The 13,843-nt window shown below is 38.7% G+C and overlaps 1 protein-coding gene across 2 annotated transcripts in view; it reads right to left on the bottom strand.

The window, feature by feature from the left end:
• The window catches only part of Sel1l (SEL1L adaptor subunit of ERAD E3 ubiquitin ligase), a 47,163-nt gene that overhangs the window by 33,020 nt on the left and 300 nt on the right, over nt 1-13,843 (bottom strand). For both annotated transcript variants that reach the window (XM_010616249.3, XM_010616250.3), the window contains exons 2-3: nt 8,266-8,303; nt 7,210-7,438 (exon numbers count right to left, since the gene is read on the bottom strand). In XM_010616249.3, the coding sequence (XP_010614551.1) occupies nt 7,210-7,438; nt 8,266-8,303 (267 nt within the window). The remainder of the gene's footprint in view (nt 1-7,209; nt 7,439-8,265; nt 8,304-13,843) is intronic.

Genomic DNA, 13,843 nt, shown 5'->3' on the forward strand with positions numbered 1-13,843 from the left:
GATTTTTAGATGATATTAACATTTAAATATTTGAACTTCAAGTAAAGCAAATAATTCATAATCTGGGTGGAACTTGTCTAATCATTTAAAGGCCTAAACAGAAAATAAGACTCTGGTTCTGCTTCTCAAGACAGCTCTGAGTGACATGGGATCATATTAAATGAATTATTTTGCAATATGCCATTTTCCCTTTATGCACCTGACATTCTCCTACAGACTGAGGTGGCAGAATGGGAGAGTTCTTCTGGGCAGCTTCTACGCTTAGGTAGGCACTCCTGATTAGTACAGCCACCTCGAGCTTTGTGGGACAAACATTAGCATGAGGCTACTCTACTAAGGAGGCTAAACAGAGTAGAAAGAAAGCTAAAGCTTCTGAAGACAAGGCTTGAACTGCATATCCACAGAGCTCTAGTTATGCCAGCCAAATAAACTTTGGTTTCTGCCTCTGCTTGGTGGACTTTGTTATTTGCAGCCAAACGTGTTTTTAAAATGACTACAAGTATTATGTAACAAGGAACATAAGAATGTAAATCATTCTGAAGGCCATTCAGTCATTCACTTTTAACAAGCGTTAACTGAGATGACCTATAGAAAAGTTAACTTGCTATCCTTTGAAAGGTCTTATAAGCTGGCTCTCCCTAAACTATTCAGAAAAACAAGTAGTTTATGCTCAATACTTGCTTTCCTTCTGGGAGTCTACAATTTTGGTACAAGCTAGGCAGAGTGGTTACATGACTTGGCCCCTAGTTAAAACACCAGGGATTAGGTCTCCAATGAGTTTCTCAGGTGGCAGCTGGGGGAAGAGTATGTTCTGTATGACTCCCCTGGGAGAGGACCCTTGCTTGGAAGCATGTGCTTTGTTTCTTCCAGACTCTGCCCTAAGGAACTTTACCCTTTGCTGATTTTGCATTGTATACTTTCACTGCAATAAATTATAGCTATGTCCTATAATTTCTTCTAGCAAATTATCACACCTTCTTCAGATGGTCTTGGTACCCTTGATACAGGTGGCATCAGAAGTGGGATTTGCTACAAGGACTCTCATTCACAGACATATGTAAAAGCACTGTTTTGTAAGAAGGGTAATGGATGGGGTATGGATATTTTTAGTATCCTGGTGGTTATGGGGTTACCCATGAGCTAACAGCTGGGCTGCTGTCTGCTATGAATGGTAAAAGTAGAATTTACAAATGACAGATCCAATTCCAGAACAGGTGGCTTGCTGGATCCCATGGTTGCTTTCGGCCACACTGGCTAAAGTGATGGGAAACCATAGTCCAGGTGGTAGGTGATGTCCTTGGTTTTTGTTCTTTCCTCCAATGGGTCCTAAAATTCCCCAGGCTGTGCCAAAAATGTTAAGTTTGCACTGCTCTCTCCTTCAAGTTGGGAGGAAAAATTAAATCAGTTCCCAAGGCTGGAGGAAAAATTTAAATAACTGATCATTATTAAAAAAAAAAAAAAGTGGGAGGAGGTAACACTCCACTGGCTTTTTTCAGCCTGGCAGCTGCTGCTGTTGCTACGGTTGCCTCCCTGCCTCCCTTCTCCACTGCATTCCAGTCTGGATCTTCCCTGGCAGCCCTGATGTTAACATAGCAAATGCTGAATTTACGGCTGGGGTTTACTTACTGCAGTGAGGGAAAAAAATGGAAATTCTGTATTTTGTGGCTAGTACATCTGGATATCTGAAAAAAACTAATACAAATGTCAAATACTTATGATTTTATAAGTGCTAGGGGAATTATCACAATCAAGGGAAGCTGTAAAAAAAGAAATGTGTTAGTGGGACACAACTTCATTGCTTTTTACTACCAGTATGCAGGAGGGACTTAAACAGAGAAAGTCCCTGTAGTGATGGTTTCTGCTATGGAAGATATAAAATTTCTTGTATTGGAGCCTCTGGAAAAAGGGAGATAATAAGAAAAAGAGGTGATCGACAGGTGGAGATTTGCTTTTGATTTTTATTTTTTTAAAAACTGGTTTTTGGTGGGCCGGGGATTTAGCTCAGTGGTTCGTTGGCCTGCCTTGCAAGTGCAAGGACCCGAGTTCAATCCCCGGTACCAAAACAAACAAACAAACTGGTTTTTGGTGGGCCGGGGATTTAGCTCAGTGGTTCGTTGGCCTGCCTTGCAAGTGCAAGGACCCGAGTTCAATCCCCGGTACCAAAACAAACAAACAAACACAAACAAACAAACAAACTGGTTTTTGGTTTGCTAATGATTCGTGAGAAAGCTGAGGTCTTACAGGACAATGATTTTCCAACTTGATGGACATATTTTTGAGTGGGTCAAAGTGGACTCTAAGACTGGTACAACAAGAAAAGATTAGAAAGGCCTTTCTTATTACCTGGACTTTTTGGCTTTGTACCACTGCACTTCTGTGGTCGATGAAGAAAGTCTCTGGCTTTTTTGAATCCTGAACTTACAGACCTTAACTGCCTGGACTTGAGTCGGAGCTAAAACCTAATACTGCTCATACAGGCTGTCAGCTCAGTGTGACCTATGCTGGGCTGACAACACTGTGGCTCAAGGAATACACCTCTAACTCTGCAGCCTTGCACATGTGGGACACCTTTCCTTGGAGCCCTCCATAGTGAAAACCGAGACTGCGGGTTACCTGTCTGGCTCTCCTACAAATGTCCACAGGAAAGGGCTTGTTCTGTTGGGGGCCCATCTGAACTGCAGCTGCTGACTGGCAGACTATTTCTGACACAGTGACTAACAGCATTCTGTACTTGTGATTATGTACTGCCTGAAGCTGCAGGCTGGGAGAGGGTACATCTCAGGGACTGTGATCCTCTACTTACTCTGGACAGACCGACCTGACTCCCTTCGGAGGTGAGCACTGTATTGCTTTCCCTACCAGCTTCAGTTTGTAAGAATGGACTGATAATCCAACTTGGCTTCTCAGGCTCCAACGCACCCCAGTGAGATCTGACTAAGTATGGCTTTCCTTAGAAAGGGACTGCTCTTTTCTAGGCTGCTCACTTGATAAATCATCACGGTAAAACAGGTGGGAGGATATGCAAACTCTATATTGAAAGTTTCTGAAAATTTGGAATTTTGTTCTGATCCATTTCTGATCATGATGTCTTTCTGGTGAAGTTGTACAAAAATGCCTTTCTGTGAAGATGTCTGCCTCTCTTGCCAATGCCTGCCCCGCCCCACCAGATAAGAGGATGATTAAAAAAATGTATAATTATAATTTTGGAATGAAAACACTGATCGCTGTAACAACTGAAAAAAAATTGAAGCCTCTGCATCTGGGGAAGAGGGAGCAGAGAGGGCATGAGTGACCTTTGTTTTTCAAAACTGTTTTTGGAAGCTTCTACCTCTTCTTAAACGAAACCTCTGAGTATGCCTTTGCAAGCTGCTGGGAATGACACTGCTGAGCATATGATCACTGAAAAGGGCTGACTATGCCCCAGCACCAGGCGGCCCAGCCCCTGCACTTTACATCTGAAAACCTACCGATGTTCAAGCTCAGGAGGTAGATGAACCAGGCCTCTGATAGCAAAACCACTTGGAATTGACTGATAGTCCTGAAGCCGAGGACTGGACTAAATTACTTGGGCTGTAGTAGGAAGCAAAGAACAAGCTGCTGCTCACAAGGTCCTCTTTGTTTCTAGGATTACCGTGTAGTCTCTAGGATGGAGCTTCTCCTGACACTGTCTCAGTCTGGGATGGCTTGCTGGTCAGCTTCAAATTACTGGCCACAGTGATGTTATGCCTGAATTGATACCTTGGGCAAGAAACTTATGGGGAAAGCCACCTGACTTTCTAAGACAGACCTATTATAATTAAAAGGATTTGCTTTCACTGTCTTAAGTACACAATTCCTAAAGTGTCCTACCGAAACCAATAAAGCAGTTGGCCTCAATACTTTTTGGGTCTTACTGAGGATACTTTTACTGTCAAGATGTCTTTGTCAGTGACAAGTGGGCAGAACATGTGGCTAAGAGTTAACACAGCAGGCCCAAATGTCTGTCCCTGAAAAGGCCTGCTTACAAAGACTGCCCTTTGCTGGCATCTGTGAAATTAGATTTCTGTTGAGTTGCCACCATCCTGATAAGAATGGTTCATCCAAACTGTACAAACCACTGGCTCATGTTGAACACCTGCTTTCCTTCAGAGAGGCTGCAATTTGGGTATGTGTCAGGCAGAAGGTGCGAACTGAACCAGCCCTCACTAAAAATCCCATGTATAGGGTCTCTAACAAGCTTCCCTGGAGAAGATTCTGATGTGTGTTGTTCAAACTGTTGCTTTTGGAAATAAAATGTGTCCTTGTGTGCCTCCCCTGAGACAGCAGAGGACCCGTGTAATCCTGCATCTGTTTTCCCTCAGACTTCACCCTTTGTACTCTTTCCTTTGCTCATTTTGCTTTGTAGTCTTCCACTGTAAAAAAATCATAGCTATGAATAAAACCACATGATAAGCACTCTGAGTCTTCCCGTGAATGACTGAAATTGAGGCTGTGGTCTTGGGTATCCCTAACACAAATAGGAATAAGTATAAAATATTCAAGAAAAAGTAAGAAGGCAAATACGGATGAAGTTATGTGAGCAGAGTGGCAGAAGATGAAGGCTGAGAAAGAGACAGCCTGATCACACAAGGCCTTGTCAGTAAGGGTGAGATTCTGGGTATGACAGGAAGCCACAGGAGGCTCCTGAGCAGAAAGGAGGATGAATCAGGCCTCTGTTAGAGAGCTGAAAAGAAGGAAAAAGAGTAAAATTGGGGAGCCTGAACAGAAACTCTTAGGTACAGGAAGTTCTTCAGTTACCCTTGAAATCTTTAGAAAAGATCCCCAAGTAACACATACAGGAGGAATTGTAGAGTTGCAAAGTCACCACTTTGCAAACTAAAAAGAGAGAAAGGGTCTAAGGGATAAATATAAATAGGTCAATGAGCAGCTCCCGAATGGCTGATCAGCCTGACACCATCTGATTTCACTGAAAAAAATTTTAATGTCAAATTAGAGATGGGAAAGTCAGGTACTATATGCATCCGAATGTAACGCAGTAAGTGTACACCACCACCTAGGAAATAATTCTCTATAAAAACGTAGAATCAAATCTACTCACGCTTTTCAAGTTAACTTCCCACTTTACAGAAGACACAGCAAATAGTGGAGTAAGCTAAATAACACTATAACTAGACTCAAAACATGGGAAAATGTACAGCAGAAAAGTCATTATTTTTTTTTCTTTTTGATGCTGGGGATCGAATTCAGGACAGGCTAAATCCCCGGCCCAAAAGTCATATTTCTGTAACACATAAAATAACACTTAAAAGGGCAGGAGAACTGTTAAGGTTAAGGAAACTGCAGATCTTAGTTTGGATATGGAATTAAACAAGTCATTATAAAAAGTACCTGGAACAAGTGAGAAAACCAGACAGCCTGGGTATTAAGTGATAAAAGAATAAAAGCTAATTTTACGATTTTGTTGAAAAAACTCTTGTCAAAGAATATGTAGAAAATATGCTTTAAATAAAATACTCTAGGAAAGGAAAAAAAGGTAAAATTGTGTGGGGTGGTAAAGATGAAACAAAAACAGTAGGATGCTGACAGCTTGTACAAGTTGGGTGACAGACATCTTCTATTTTTATGAGTATTTAAAAATCCCCATAAAAAATAAAAAGGAATGGATTAAACTAAAAGACTTGGAAAGATTTTAAGGTAGTTAATATACACTGGACCAAGGAATAGGAAGAGAGTCTCAAAGAAAGTAAAAAGAATTATTTTTCTATAGAATGAAGTAATAGTATCAAATGTTTTTTAAAAACTCACATTCAGTCCAGAAAATTTAAGAATTCTAAGAAAATTATCAAAGATGTACACAGAGATACACTCAAAATGATTTCCCAGGAAAACACTATAAGCAGTCCATGTCTAAGTTATGGCAAATTTACACAACTTTTTACAGCCAATAAACAGCTATTAAACTGTATAAGAAAAATAACATAGGAACATGTTAATAGTAAACTGTTAACTGCAAAATGCAACAAGCAAAATATATATGTTTTGGCGCAATTTAGTTTTTCTTTTTCTTTTTGTTAATGGTACTAAGAATTGATGTAGGGCCTGTGCACTGAACTACATTCCCACATAGGTTTATATTTTAAATTTTGAGTCAGGGTCTCACTAAGTCACTAAATTGCCCAGGCTGAGCTTGAATGTACAATCCTCTTTCCTCAGCCCCATGGAGTTCTGGGACTACAGGTGTATGTGGGTGCCCAGCCCCAACTTAGTTTTCTTAAAACTATTCATGTACCTAGAAAAAAGCCTGTAAGAGTAATCTTCATGATGTTAATAGTTATTATTTTTAGTTGATGGGATTAAGTTACTTTTAGTTTTTTAAAGATGGTTTTTCTATGCACAAGTATGGTATTGTTTCCTGTAAAAATTTTGAAGATGTAAACATTCAAGTCTGGATCAATTTCTGTGTTGTTAATAATGAAATAATAAGTGGTGATGGTGGTGATCTCCAAATTAACAAACTGAATGACAGGAGGGTGGAAGCAAAACACAAAATAGACACATTAATACATTTTTAAAAGGACAGCCTTTTGCTACACTGTTATGAGAAAGACCAAAAGACCAACTTTTTCTTTTTTGGTACCGGGAATTGAACTCGGGTCCTTGCGCTTGCAAGGCAGGCCACCAAACCGCTGAGCTAAATCCTCGGCCCTAGACCAACTTTTAAATGTAAAAGAAGTAAAAGGAAGGTGAGAGTCAAAAGAGGATTAAAGTTTGTATGTTTATGTAAGTTTCAAATGGAGAGGCTGAAAAACAACTACATCAAATTACAGTGATGATTAAAAAGGTTCCTGGAATAAAAATCCTAACATAATTCTGAAAATGTCCAAAGCAGTATGGTAGACAATTCTTTCTGTGCTTCTATTTTTGCATACTATACTGACATATTATTTTAAAAACTTCTTAGAAATTGACATACCAGTATCCAAAGAAATGTCAGGCTATTAATATAGCCTACGTACAATTTCATCTACCTAATTCGGCTATGTGGGTCAAATCTGACAGGCAAATATTGAAATACAGAAAACCCCATAAAAGTATGTTCTATACAATTACATGCAGTTAATAATCTGTGAAATCAGTCTTTTTCAACACCTTCAACAGTTTTCTTCTACACTCACTAGTTTTAATAACATTCTCTTTCCCACATCAGGCAAAAGAAAAGGTCCAGACTACCTGGTTTCCGTACTTTCTTTGGTTCTTCATATCCCTTTTCTGGATGTGGAGATTCTAGAAAGCTGATTTCTTCGGTGGCACTTTTCCCTTCCTGGCTCTTGCGGTTGTCTTCCTCTTCTTGAATGGGGGATTCCAATTCTGATTCTTCTGAGTCAACAAATACCTGACCAGCAACTACTCTTCCTGTGGTAGTGTGATCCTTTACTGACTCATCTGATGGCAAAGAAGTCTGAGAATATAAAGAATTTTTAGTTAGGAAGAGTACCAAGATTGCCTCCAACCCAATTTGACCATTCTTTTTTACTAACCCAACTGTCTCCTTCAGCTCCTTGAAGTGTGGTCCTCCCTCACCTCTACAGGGTTTAGCTTGTGTAAACCGCATGTCTTTATCGCCTGTTGAACTCTCTTTGAATTTCAACTGGGAAGTCCTCCTTAATTCCTAGTGTCGGGGTTATGTTCTCCCTCTCCATAATCCAATCCCCTATGATAACTCTGTTATTATAACTTCCTGTCTTTACCTATATTCTCACTAATCCAGAGATTATAGCGCCTAACTAAGCATTCTCCTGGCATATGTAAGAACCAGTCTTATTTATTTATTCAACCAACAGGTGCAGTATCTCCTTAGAATTCTTTCTGAAAATTTATGTAAATAGAAGCAAATGGCAGAGTCTTCAAAAGTTGGAGATAGATGGGCCAGAGATTTAGCTCAGCGGTTCGGTGGCCTGCCTCGCAAGCGCAAGGACCCTAGTTCGATCCCCGGTACCAAAAAAACAAAACAAAACAAAACAAAAGTTGGAGATTGAACTCAGGCCTTCACTGAATCAGCCAATATATTTAATGGAAACATCTGCTATTCTCTCTCATAGGTCAGTGACTTGTTATTTATTTTTTATCCCAGAAGAATTAGAATATTGATAACCACTTGTCTTTGTTTCTTTTTTAATTCAATTCTGTCACTCAAAAGATACAGACTTCACATTCTTTCTAAGGTACATAACTCTTTGCTTTTAAATGGGGCAGCAAATACCAGCTACCGCAAATTTTAGGACATACCTTAGAATCTAAAGATTCATCCTGGTTGCCGTCTTCATCTGCAAAGAAATTTTAAGGTAATTTAGTCATCTTTTTGTTGGGAAATTACAAACATTACTAAAAGAAAGCATCTGATAGGCACAACAACAAATAAGACACTATGCCTATAATCATTTAAAAATTGGTTATAGGGGCCGGGGATTCAGCTCAGTGGTTCAGGCACCTGCCTCACAAGCGCAAGGACCCTAGTTTGATCCCTGGTACAAAACAAAACAAAAAAAAATTGGTTTTATTGAGCAAAGGTTCATTAAAAGATTAAGCAAAAAGAGGGGGTTGGGGATGTAGCTCAGTGGCACCACGCCTGCCTTGCAAGTGCAAGGTCCTGAGTTCAATCCCCAGTACTGAATAGAAAAAGAAAAAAAAAAAAAAAGGATTAAAGATTAAGTAAAAAGAAATGGGTTCAGGTGATAAATTTTCTCAAGGTAGGAAGATCAATTACCCTTGCTCCCCACCCAAGACACTTGAGATTCCACCCAATTTTTCTGTATTTAGTCTATTACTGACAATGAGTTACTAAGTTTGTAAAAATATACCTCTAATTTCATATTCTTGCTTCTACCTATTCTGTTCCTTTGTTCAGGATCTGGAGTTAAATTAGCTTACCTTATTGCTAATTAGCATTTTACTATTTAATAATGCTGTTAATATAAATAATGTAATAATTACTATTTGTCAGTAGAGTTACCAGACAAATATACTTAGGACTTGTGTTCTACTTTACTAAAGAGATAACCAGATATAGGTAAAAAGTAGCATCACACTGTCCTGTACTCAATCACACGGAAGCTATTTATTAAGATATCAACAGTTCATGTTAAATGATGAATCCAGCCACTAATTATATCTTTCTTCCCAATTCATACAGGTTGCTTTGGTTTTGTTGGATTACATAATATTACTTCTATTTTATTTTTTTCCATATTTTTCGGCTATTACTGCTCTACTGGCTGCTTGTTACTCTTTTTCCTGTTCTTATATAAACACATGCACCAACTCAAATGTCCAGTCACAATGTTTGATCTTTGTATTCATTGCCAGTTAAAACACACACACACACACACACACACACACACACACACAAAACAAATTGTGAGATTATCTCTAGGCTTCCTTCTTGCTCTTAAAATTATCTGAGTTTATATAGGAGCAAGTTTCAGTTCTTCCTGCAGCTATATGAGAAATTAACCAGTAGATAAAATGCTGTAAGACCTTTTGATTTTTACTGGTAAATGTGGCATTGTCTTACTTCATATGGATATGGTTATATCCTAAATATTTTTTGGAACTTGTAACTTTACAATAGAAACATGTTTTGCAATTTGTTATCAAAGTATTAAACTAAGAAGTACAATAAACTTATGCCCAAAATATACAACTCTTATTTCACAAAACTCGTTTTAAGTATCTGAGAAAATCAGTCTACCAGTCTAGTTTTGCCATACGAGGGGGGGGGACAATTTAAAGAACATTTAAATTAAAGCTACTACTTACATTCACTTACTATTAGACTACTTTCAAAGTATGTTTTCATTTTTGGCAGAAGGGTATTTCATGTATTGGCCCCATAGTACCCTTAACACTTAGGCAGTGTTGTCAGTTAAGATTCCTCTTCCCCAGTAACTTCATTACAAGTATCACCCAAAACCCAAGTTCTAACAGATGGTTCAAGTTCCACTTTCAGTAAATTTTGGACAAAGGGAAATACTCATCTCTTATCATGTAGCAAAGCTGAATGCATACAGTCAAGCTAGTTAATACATTAAGAGCAGACTTTTAAGTGTGCAGATTTATAGGATATATTCCCAAACACTGAACTTTGGAGCAGCTGAGACTCTAGTCACTAATCACTAAATCTAGTACTTTGCCACCTGTAAGCTAACAGAAAAATAATACAGATAACATATAAATAAATATAAAGACATATATGTTTGAAACACTACAAGCTGTAAGGCATAGGAGAAGCAAACTATATTTTTGAACTCCAAGAAACATGACTTTCATCAGGATTATTTCATGTGAATTGCATCATGCTTCTCTCTCTAACAAACTAGGAATATATACTAAGATTACTGGTAAACAAGCATTCTTTTTCAGTTACTAAATTGGGAAAACCTACTCCAGATGGTAGTCTTAAAGCATAAGCTGCTTTCTTTTTCAGACTGATATCCACATTCACACAACACTTGTTAAAAGGTTGCTTATGACCAATGCACCTCTGACATGCTGTCTTTTGGTAAAGATAAGAGACAATGGAGTTATGCATAAAGAAAAAGTAAATAGTAAGTGTTCTGCTTTCAACAAACATCAAGCAACAAGAACATAAAGGGATTCAACTGTTACAGATTTCATAGTCATCGATATCACACCTAAAATATAATTATCCACACTACTTTATTAATTGCTCACTTTCCCTTGAAAAAGATAAATTTTCATTTGTATATCAGCTGATAAAACTGCAAAGTACCAGGAATCTTTTTTCAAGGACAAAGTGTTATGACAGATTCATTTTAAATGTAAATTAGGTCAGGTAAATTAGACAGACTGATCCACTTTCAAACATGCAAAGTCTAAAGAGTTTGGTGAAACCAATAAACTTAACAAGGGTGTGGATAAGAGTTTGGTGTAAAAGGACTAGATATCCTGCCTTCTGCATTTCCCCTTCGTTTAGGATATATGCAGATCTTATGAGAGTACTGATTCTGAGTTATTCCAAATCTGAGGTTTGGGGAGCTGAGTTTGAGACTTGGCTTCCCCACAGATTAAACTGAACACTCGTGGTTCAATACTGAAAGCTTGCTCAGCCTTTATTTTCTCAGTCTATCATGAGGGAATAATCCCATTTATCCTGTTGGTTCACACTATGAAATGAACACCTAAAAAAACTGTGAAGTTATACATCTTCTGCAGTCTAAAAACTACTCTCTGAATTTATGTTACTAGTATAACCATTACTTGAAATATGTGGCAGGGGGTCTTATTAAAAATACCATTTCAAACAAAGGAAAAAAGTAAATCATTGGCTTTTTTCTCTCCAAAATAAAGTATTTATTATTATTTTCCTTTTGGTGTGGGGCTTTGAACCCACGGTTCCTGCACATGCTCTATTACTGAGTTATGCCCTCAGCTCCAAGAAAACACATATTTTTAAGTGAGAAAAATGACTGCCTTTTCACTATTAAGAAAATGAAAGAGCAATATCTTTTTAATCTCCTTAAAAGTTTATTCACAGGGAAAAGAAAACATTTCTAATGGAACTCTATTTTTTACAAGTTTCTAAAACAGGGTACTAGATAATAGCTATTAACAGCGATAGCATCAGTATCTTCTTTTTTGGCCAAACAAATTCCACCTGGTTATAAATGCATCTTGCCCTGGGTAACCACCAACACTGACACATAACTTACCACCAAAAACTTATACAGGAGCAGTGCTTTAAATTTTTCAAATGAGGCTGTAATCCCGTATAAATGAGCACTCTACTGAATGAGAAGCCCAACTGAAAAATCTAAGCACTTAATTTTTAAAACTTTACCATGTGTGTTTTACAATGTATGAATTTCAGGTGATGATGGCACAGTTGTCAGAGGACTGGTTTTAGGACTTGCCAGCCTCTAATCCCAGGATATCAAAATCTGATGCCAAAGTCTCTTCTGTAAGATACAGTAGTTTACATATAATCTAATTACTTATGACACCTAATACAATGTAAGTAGCTGTTGTGTTACTTAGGAAATAACAAGAAAAAAGTCTATACATATCCAGCACAAACACAATTTTTTCCTCCATGTATTTTCCATTTGGGGTAGATTGAATCCACTTATGTGACTTGCAAGACAGGGAAGACCAACTGGCCTCTATCACCTTTCAGCATGTGTGTCTATCTTCTTTTAATTTTGGCTAAGTTTTCACATTTACCAGGGCAATGTTTTGGCAAACCTTTTACTATGACGGAAACCAGAGCAGGTAATTTCTGAATGTAGTCCTCCTCTTACAACAACACACCAACAAGATTTAACACTTCGGTATTCATAGCTTTGTACTTTCACATCCTGACAAACCTACCTGTAGATCTTCAAGAATCAACTCCTTACACTGAGTACTAAGTTTATGAAATAGTCAAAAGAAGACGTCTGAATACTTTTCCTTAAACTCCGCAAATTGAATGCTGATGGAATACATATCATGTTAAGTTACCGTAGTTCTCAAATTTTATTATGAAGAACTACTTACAGAACTTGTTCTGTACAAGATCCCTGACCTACTCCAGACGTAAAGCTGAGTTTTTAAAAACTCTTCAGAGGAATTCTGCTGCAGGTAGTCCCCATTTGGTCAGGCATGTTGCCCAACAACTTCGTTTCACATTTCTTTTGCTCAAACAACTGTTCGAAGTGCTTCAAGAGTTATGTACTGAACAGTGTCTAAAGATTTGGTCATAAACACAAAGTATCACTGCAACGGGAGAGGAATGGACCTCATAACTTGATGGTGGCCATAATTAGCATATGTTAGTTGCTTCTGAAATCTATCTCAAACCACATCGTGAACAGAAATTTGGTTCAGGCCTCTTACTTTAGAAGCAGGATGACGTTATGGCATTGATTTACAACTAGGGCAGATAATTTGGGAATTCAAATAACCATCTGGGAAATTTTCTGTTGGAAAAAGTGACATTTATACTCTGCCTTATTCCCCCAAATTTAAAGCTACAGAACAGCTGTCTTGTTAATTGAAGCTGATTAAAATTTCGAAGCTGTTTATCAACTCCTAGAAATAAGCATTTAAAAAATTAACACTCCCCAAATAGGAGCTTTCTGATGTAAGCAAATCAAAACATTAAAAAAAGAAAACCAGAGTACAAACCAGCTAGTTGGAAAGTCAATTCAAAAGCATATGAATTTTCGTATCTACATGAAAAGACGAATAACACTTGCTATTTATTTTATAAGGACCAAGCCTTTCTCAAAAGTCATAAAACCCCCCTCAACAAACACGGGAAAGTCAGAAACACTGTGACAGAGGTCACCACTTCCAAGTTTTTAGAAAGGGAGGTGGAGTAGTTACAAACACATCAGAAGTCTCCGTTTCTAAACAAACAGATCAGGGAGCACCTCAGGTGTTAAGCAAATCCACCGAGCCACTGTCCACATCTTAGCCTGGATGGGCCCTGCTCTGCCCAGAATGACAGCTTGTGTCGATTACAAATCCCAAACCCAGAGCTCCAGAACGGAAGCAACACATCGTCTATATGAGGGTCGAGGAAGCACCAGTCGGATCCGAGGGTCGCGGTGGGGCTAAGCCAACTGTTGGGGTTCAAGACCACGGAGTCAATTCCTCGTCCGAGAGAAGTCGCGTAAAGTTTGTTACGTGGGAGAGGTGTGGGCAGGGTGGCCGCCCCCTCTCATCCTCCCCCTCGACTCCCTAAACAGTCCCACTGACCCAGGGCAACCGGAGCCCAAAGAAAGGGCAAGTGACAGGCAGGGCGAGGCCTGACGAGCGAGCGCAGCCCCGAGCCCCCGGCGCCCGTCCGCAGGTGGAGGCC

This window comes from Fukomys damarensis, unplaced genomic scaffold (assembly GCF_012274545.1).
Source record: "Fukomys damarensis isolate Sample0158 unplaced genomic scaffold, DMR_v1.0_HiC HiC_scaffold_21, whole genome shotgun sequence".
In the NCBI taxonomy this organism is placed as follows: Eukaryota; Metazoa; Chordata; class Mammalia; order Rodentia; family Bathyergidae; genus Fukomys; species Fukomys damarensis.